The 8,012-nt window shown below is 49.2% G+C and overlaps 3 protein-coding genes across 3 annotated transcripts; all 3 read left to right on the forward strand.

Moving 5' to 3' along the window:
• Positions 1-986: 986 nt before the first annotated feature.
• G6M90_00g000030 (uncharacterized protein) lies at positions 987-2,068 on the forward strand (the record flags this gene model as incomplete). Its single annotated transcript, XM_014687573.1, has 3 exons — positions 987-1,199; positions 1,279-1,651; positions 1,740-2,068. 3 exons carry the CDS (start codon positions 987-989, stop codon positions 2,066-2,068), a joined length of 915 nt encoding a protein of 304 aa, XP_014543059.1.
• A 762-nt stretch (positions 2,069-2,830) lies between these two features.
• G6M90_00g000040 (uncharacterized protein) lies at positions 2,831-4,742 on the forward strand (the record flags this gene model as incomplete). Its single annotated transcript, XM_066129472.1, has 6 exons — positions 2,831-3,475; positions 3,548-3,770; positions 3,833-4,255; positions 4,360-4,467; positions 4,543-4,601; positions 4,674-4,742. 6 exons carry the CDS (start codon positions 2,831-2,833, stop codon positions 4,740-4,742), a joined length of 1,527 nt encoding a protein of 508 aa, XP_065985660.1.
• Positions 4,743-6,896: 2,154 nt separating this feature from the next.
• On the forward strand, positions 6,897-7,670 carry sor2 (Non-reducing polyketide synthase; the record flags this gene model as incomplete). The annotated part of the gene is made up of 2 exons (XM_066129473.1): positions 6,897-7,209; positions 7,276-7,670. The coding sequence occupies 2 exons, from the start codon at positions 6,897-6,899 to the stop codon at positions 7,668-7,670; spliced, it is 708 nt and encodes a 235-aa protein (XP_065985592.1).
• Positions 7,671-8,012: the final 342 nt, after the last annotated feature.

Here is an 8,012-nt window from a genome sequence, read left to right on the forward strand (position 1 = left end):
GGACTTTATCAATATTGACACCAATGTAGGCAATGAGAGGATTACCCGCTTTGGATGCCGGAAAGGAAAAGGGATTTCCGTTTTTACCACGGGCGGATTGTCCATTATACACGGTAACTTGGTATATTCTGTGATGATGTCGGAGAAGAGAAATTTCGTATCATGTATCGCGCAACGAGGATATCGCGGCACCGCTCGCTAGTTGCGACTTCGTATAATATCGAGATAGCTGTTTATTTGTATAGGTTCTCCAATATATTTTGAGCCTTGATATACCGACGCACATTAATGCCATACAAAACCACACAGGTTGCACTGCAACATGCAACACATCACTGGCCGCAGCAATTTTCTTCACGATTGCCCTCGCCATACATTACGTTACGGGAACAGCGGCGGACAGCCACGAGTCACGACTGCAGGAGGGTAACATGCATGGCCGCCTGATCATTGAAAATTTCCCGGCGCCCGCCAAGATTGCTAGCATCTCCCTTGATGTCTGCGGGAGCCAATATTTTCCATGCAGTGGTTGACTGACGTCGGCTGAATGAATAAATGCAACTTCTGGGACGCTGTGAAACACCAGTTGACACATCCCTCCACATTTTGGTAAGCAATCCGTCATCTCGACATGCCGGCCATCGCCGTGATGCCGTTCACAGGAAAAGAAATCCACCCAACCTACAGAAAGGCATGAACAGAGCGTACTGCTTGGTCCGAAATTCAGACATGTGTCGTAACCCTCGTTGCGACGGCGCCGGTGGTGTCGCAAATTCTTGTCACAATCGCTTAGTTTGTGTGTTGTCGCGGATTCAGAAGAAGAATCAAGGTCAGGAGAAGAATCGAGGTATAAAACAGAGGCAAAATTCTTCTGTCATAATGTCCTTCTCGTCACTCGCAGCTTTATTCTTCCATCGGAGCAAGCAATCCTCTTCAACAGCTAACTCCAAAACTTGTCCAAAACTTCCAACTCAACTTCCGTCATCATGAGCAACCTCGCAAACGTGGGCAACATTGTTCGCACCTTGCAATCCGTCAATTCGAACGTGACAGAAGACGGCCAACTGTGTCTTCTCTCGCTTGAGGGAGATAGACTCATAGAGAACATCTACGACAATGAAGAGCTTCTGTCTCAACGATGCGTGACCAACGACGCCAAGCATAACTCTTCGGCAGTCTACATGATGTTGGAATCCAGCGTGAGATAATGAGATAAGATTCGTCATTTTGCATCGTTCCGTGTTATAACGCTAACTTGCTACACCCCCCTTTCTGTAGGCATTCATGCTCTATCTCGGCAGCAACGCGTCGCTCTGCGCCAGGGAGTTCAACCACCGCGAGAAGGAGTGGGTGGAAGCGAAGATCGAAATTCCCCATCTGACTGACCTGTGCCCTGACACTCGCTTATCCGTCGTGACCGTTCCCGAGGTCACCATCGTCTTCTATCAGACCATCAAGGGGCAGGTACATGGCATCGCGTTCGACCGCAAAAAGGAGCACTGGCTGGCCCCCTTCTGCCTCCCCTGCCAGGCCCAGCGTGGAACGCCAATTTCGGCCTTTTCAACCCAGGAGTCCGTCATTGTGTCCTTTGTTGACATTGAGAAGAAAGTGCACATCTTCTCGAGGCGTCTCGAGGCTGACAAGTGGGAAGGTAATCACTCTTCCTTCTCCTCACATCTACTTGCCCAGGTAGAGCAGCTCTGTACATGTACACTGACACGGGGTTTGTGGGAAAATAGACAAGATTCTGGATGACTCGTCGGACAATGCACACATGATGAATTTGGTTGTCTATGAGAACGAGGAGCGCGGAACAATCGAGGCCTTTGCACAGGTGCAGAACAAGATTCTGCACATCGACCAGCATCAAGGACGCTCTTGCTTGGGCCAGGTGACCAAGGGAGAGTTCACGCCCATCACCAAGGCCGAGTGTGGAAGATTTATTCGCGCGCGCTTTGGACTGATGGGTCGCCTCCGTGGTAACACTACTATCAACATCAACTGGATTAACAACTCGGGCTACGCGCCTATTTCTGTTTGGGGAGCGAGGCGACCAGCCTGGGCCTAGGCTCAAGTTCGTGTGCCTTTGAGGCCTGTTATCCATTGCTGGATGCAAAAACCACCACTGACCATTTACATTCTTTCGGAGGACTTTGATTAGCTACATCTAAATCTAAATTGACACTCGTATCAAGACACCGTGGCATCATCTAGGCTGATGACTTGAGTGCGTGATTGTTTATGCGCAGAATAAGCGTATGCTACTCGTATATCTGCTGGGACATGTTGTAGTCGCTCTCATCGAAGGCCATACGCGCTCAGTCCGAGTTGCTCAACGGTTCATCAGCTTTTGGCTCAACGCACGTCACAACCGACGAGCGGATTGAGGAGAAAGAGGACATGACTTTCCCGATTGTTTCCCTGAGCCAGGATATCTCGAGTCACTCCTGTGCCGATGAATGACTCGTTCGTTGGGCTGCTGTGCGCTCTGCCGTCTGGACAGTCGGAATACAACCTTGTCAGCACACCCTTTTCTTTCATGCATCCCCGCGCATGCCATGTCACAAACACTGGCAGGAGGGTTACTCAAAGTAACGTCAGAAATATGGCATATCCGGGCTTTTCCGCCTCGCGGAGACGTAGGTGACATGATTCGGCTTGGCTGGTCGACTACCTATGAGTGAGACAAAACGCTCAAGTATAAATAAAGACGCTGCAAAGCTGTCGAGAACACATCCAAAACACGCTGGAATTTCTTTGACAACTTTACCGCGACAAATTTTCCCAACTTCAGCCGTATCGTTTATTCCCTTTGCCAGCAGCAGTCACCATGGCGACTTCTATCCATACTATGGCAGGTGATGGAACCCTTACTGAAAGCGTTCTGAAGAAATTTCTAGCTGAAGGAGGCAGAGTTGACGACCAGGACGACAACGGTTTCACACCTCTCAGTTATGCGGCCAGGAATGGCCGACTAAGTGTAGTCAAGCTTCTGATCAAGACGGGGGGCGCTTCTGCGAATGCAAGGAACCGAAACGGTTCTATTCCACTCTATGAAGCCCTCTCCGGCGGAACTAACCGACACAACATCATAAAGGAGCTCATTCCCAAGACTAGCCCGGCCGAAATAGAAGGGCTGTCCACGGGCAAAAACTGCCTCATCCGTGCCATTAAGCAGCAGGACGCAGACGCTGTGAAGCTGTTGATCCAACACGGTGCCAGCTTAGAAGCAAAAGATGCCACGGGTAAGACAGCCAGGCAATATGCCACAGAATCTGACAGTTTGGAAATCCAGAGAGCTGTGCTTGCACCCGGCGAGAAGAAATGGGTGCCCGAGCTTGTCAATATGCTGGTGAGCCTTGTGCTTTTCGTTCTGGCCTACGTCGATAGCGGTTCCTTGAAAGGCGTCGCCCGAGGCACCGTGTCCAAGCTGTATCACATTGGATCTTTGCAGCCTGATCCGGATATTGCCAAGGTAAGCTTGCCACTTGTGCGGCGCGCACGGCGCGTACGGCTTGAGTGTATCGATGCTAGCTCTCTTTTCTAGGAAATTCAACATCCACAGACCGTCGACGAATTCCTGTTCGACCTCGGAGACTACGTCAAGAGCAGCAATCTAGGCCAATTCTTCCCCGATGACGACAATTATCTGACACAAGTGGCTGAGCGGGCCATCGAACTGAAGAACGACCCCCGGAACAAGACAGGGAAACCAGGTGATCTCAGAGCTTTGACGAGACTGGCGCTATACCAGCCCGTGTTCTACTGTGGTATGTTCTTCTTGTTTCCTCCTCTGCATGTCTCCAAAGCCATGGCTCTAACACCACCACAGACGACAGCGGCTCTATGTTCGGGGCGAATTCCGCCACGGATAAAGGGATTCGCATGGACGCTCAACGAGCCCTCGTCAAGCGCATGGCTTCCATTGCAACGCGGCTCGTGCCCGATGGCACGGGCGCTCATCTTCGCTTCATCAACAGCAATAATGGAGGCGACAACCTCACCCAGCAGCAGCAGTTTGATCAAAAGATGCCTACGGAGGGCCAGGGTGGCACGAACATCGGTGGAAGCCTGCATGACAAAGTTTTGGATCCTTTAATCTATGAAAAACTCAAGTCCAAGACTAAGCTGAGCCGCCCATTTCTCATTATTACCGTCACAGACGGCTGTCCGGATCCGGAAAACGTGGATGTTTTTAAGAACTCCATCATCACGTGTTTGAAGTGGCTGGATAGCTATCAATATCCTCCCGAGTGTAAGTAATGTTTGCCCCAGGATACTGTCCATTTTTTCCTCAACTCCTGCATGTACATTCCACATGATCCGACCAGAGGCTAACATGACCCAATGCCAATATAGCTGTCAAGTTTCTCGTGAGCCAGGTCGGCGACGATAAAGAATCGACTAAATTTCTCGATTCTTTGGCTGGAGATGCTGCTGTAGATCAGGTACTGCACCGTACAGCTGGTTCGTTTGCTCTTGTCCCTCTCCTGCACATTGTATGCGGGAAAGGATCGACTGATGTGCTAACATGTTTTAAAGAGACTCTTGATAGCAAGTATGCTGCATTGAGGGACAACGAAGCCGGCCTTGAAGAATGGGTAAGTACTATAAAATATTCCTATTGATTCTAATTACTGCAATTGTATATAGCTTACGTATGGGCTATCTAGCTTATAAAAACCCTGATGTATCCCATTATGGGAGACAATGACGCTCAATTAGGCATTCGAATTGAGTGACTATAAGTAGCGATATTCTTTTAGCGCTGCCTATAGCGAGGCGATAATAGGCAGTCGCAGCTTAGACAACAGACGTTAAGAAGCGTACCTGGAGGGTTGGGGTTGGGGTGGACTAGGTTACTGGTGCTAGCTAAGTTATTCTACCCAATTTATTTATAGCGGAAAATATATAAAAAAAGAGCTGTCTTAAAAAGTAACTAGTTTTAGCTATTTCTGGTAATGAGCAGTTAATTTAAGTTATAGTATCTCAGGAAGCTCCACTATCCTCGTTTGTTAGATAACTGGGACGATTTCCCTTGCCACCGTTTCCCAAACGTTATAATTTCATATATCATTTGAACTCGATTCCGGGAAACATCGGCAGCTCGCAAGACTTACTGAGTTCAGTCTCCCGGTTTTCGGGTGGTAGACTCCGTCGGATCTGAATCTAGAAGCTGGGAAGTCTGTCCATCCGCTTCTCCCCTCCACTAGCATCTTCCAGAGCTTTTCAGCATCTGTTGCATCTCCTGCGAATTTGGAGCTCATGCCAATTATCGCAATAGGCCCACTCGCAAAGCCAGATTGATTGTCGTGGCTAAGGCTTCCCATCTTCGATCGTTGAGGGTGGTCGACAAACAGCATGTTGAAGGGCAATATGTGCTTGCGTCTGGGAAGAATGGCCAATAGAACAGAAGAAGGAAACACTGGTCATTGCGTCTTAGATAGCTGCAGGGCTTCGGCGGCTCCCAAGTCCAGTATCGTGGTACTCGGTCGGATCATTCTGAATGGCGCGTGTCTGCCGTGACAAACACCTAGCTGTGGATCTGTCGGTAGACCCCGTATACCTTTCGAAAGTGTACGAGCGGCATTGACCGGAATTGTTCTGAGCCCAGTGCAATTCACGCACAACGGTGATAGCCTGTGAAGGGAAAAAGGACTTTGGCGGAGAGCGGCGAAATGTAGACGTAAGCCCGGAGTCAACTCCGTTCTTAGTTTAGTCGCGTACCTAAAGGAGTAAGTTAGAAGGCTGGCGGTTCAAAAAGTCCGCCTTGGATATTGGCAGACTCCGAATACATCTTCAAGACGGCAGTGCATAGCCTGTATCGCAGTATCTCAACTCCGGATTGTAACTTGGTGACCATGTCCGTATCCAGGAGGTACCAAGTGCCTTTCTGGAGACGAAGACGGGGCACAGCGTTTCTGCATATTGCGACTAGATGAGTAATGAGTTTGAATCTAGTCAGATCCTAAAAGCTTGTGTATAATCCGCAAGAATTTGCCTTTTGGTGACAACCTGTGAAGACATCCGTTCACCTCAAGGCTTGTGGTAATCAACATTACCACATCACATTCGGCGATCGTTGCCATCTTGTACAGTCATGGCCATCTCAAGGACTCTTCTTATGTTCGGGCCAGGGGCCATGTCCTTGAATGAGACTTATTTTGCCAACATCTTGTCCTTCATCAGCACAGACTCTGCAACCCAGTGGGCTGTTAACGCCATCAGGGATATCGAGAGTCATTGGGCGTCTATATGTGAAGTCATTTCAAAATTAAATGACACTTCAAGCGTTAGCCATGCTCAGATATTGGCAGATTGTTTGCGAACGGGCTCTCTCCCACCTAATTCGAGCGTCGCCAATCTACCCAATGCCATTCTCGGACCCCTTGTCGTCATCGCGCAGCTTGTCGAATATCTCCAATACATTGACTCCGTATCATAATCCGGGCTCAGAGGTGGCGAAGGCTTCGAAGTACCTGCTGCGTTAAATACAGAAACAGTGGGCTGCTGTCTCGGCACATTCAGCGCATTGGTGGTATCATCTAGCTCGTCCTGGGCTCAAATTTGTCACAATGCCGCAGCGGTAGTTCGCGAGGCCTTTGTACTGGGGGCATTATCCGCCGCACACGATGCAATTGATGCATTCGGGCCGTCAATTTCACTGATAGCGTTTTGGGGAGGTGGTCAGTTATTGTCCGATCCGAGGAAGGCACTGAAAAACTGTCCCGAGGTATGCAACTCGACACGGAAATTCCATCATCCAAGACTCCCTGAGCTGCTTCTAACGTATTTTGACATGAAGGGCATATATCTCTGTCTTATACGACGAGAGCAGGGTTACCATAACAACATCCACTCCCACAGTGGCTGCTTTGAAAAGTCACCTTCAAACTATGGGTATTACAACCAATGAAACGGAGGTTCATGGACGATTTCACTCGGGTCAACTTTACAAGACCGAACTAGAAGGGTTCCTTTCCTACTGCAAACGGTTCCCAACGGGCGTGCGAAGCTACATTGCTGGCAAGGTAAGACATTTCTTTGGCTGGACGGCTCCTGCAATGACAGTTGACACGGTTTGCTCAACATCTACTGTTGCCATTGACCTGGCATATAAGGCCATCTTAAGCCGAGAATGCTCTGCGGCCCTTGCTGGTGGGACGAACTTTTATAGCACGCCGATGTTCTTCCAAAATCTTACTGCAGGTTCATTCCTAAGCGCCACTGGATAATGCAAGCCGTTTGACTTAAAAGCCCACGGTTACTGCCCAGGGGAAGCTATTGGTGCCGTGTTTCTAAAAAAGTCAACTTATGCGATTTCCGACGGTGATCAGGTTATTGGTGTTATCTCGGCCATTGCAATTAATCAGAACCAGAACATGACACCCATATTTGTACCGAATTTGCCATCGCTTACGAGTGTGTTCCGGACTGCCATTCAAAAATTGGGTTTAGATGCCAAAGACATATCGGTCGTTGAAGCCCATGGAACTGGAACCCCAGTTGGGGACCCTGTTGAGTACGACAGCATCCGCCAGGTATTCGGAGGGTCTATCCGTGCGGGACAAAATGCCTTGCAGATAGGATCGGTGAAAGGGCTCATCGGCCATACTGAAGGTGCTTCTGGACTCGTCGCACTCATTAAGATTCTCCTGATGATGCAATAATGCTGTGTCCCGCCACAAGCCAGTTTCGATTCCATGAGCCCCTCCATCAAATTTTCGTCCTCGGATAATTTGCAAATCACCAAGACTCCAGTTCCCTGGAAGCAAGAATTCAAGGCCGCCCTTATCAATAACTACGGGGCTGCCGGCTCGAATGCATCCATGATCATCAAGCAAAGTCCAACACAGCCACGGCGCCCATCAGCAGTCGTTGATAGCGAAACAGAGGTATTACTCTCTGAAGATGACGTTGATTCTCAAAATAAGGTCCCGATTTTATCTCGGGGCTTGACGAGAAAGCCATCATGGCCTACGCACAGAGGCTCCGTCAGTTCGTCAAATCTC

This window comes from Metarhizium brunneum, chromosome 1 (genome assembly GCF_013426205.1).
Source record: "Metarhizium brunneum chromosome 1, complete sequence".
Lineage (NCBI taxonomy): Eukaryota > Fungi > Ascomycota > Sordariomycetes > Hypocreales > Clavicipitaceae > Metarhizium > Metarhizium brunneum.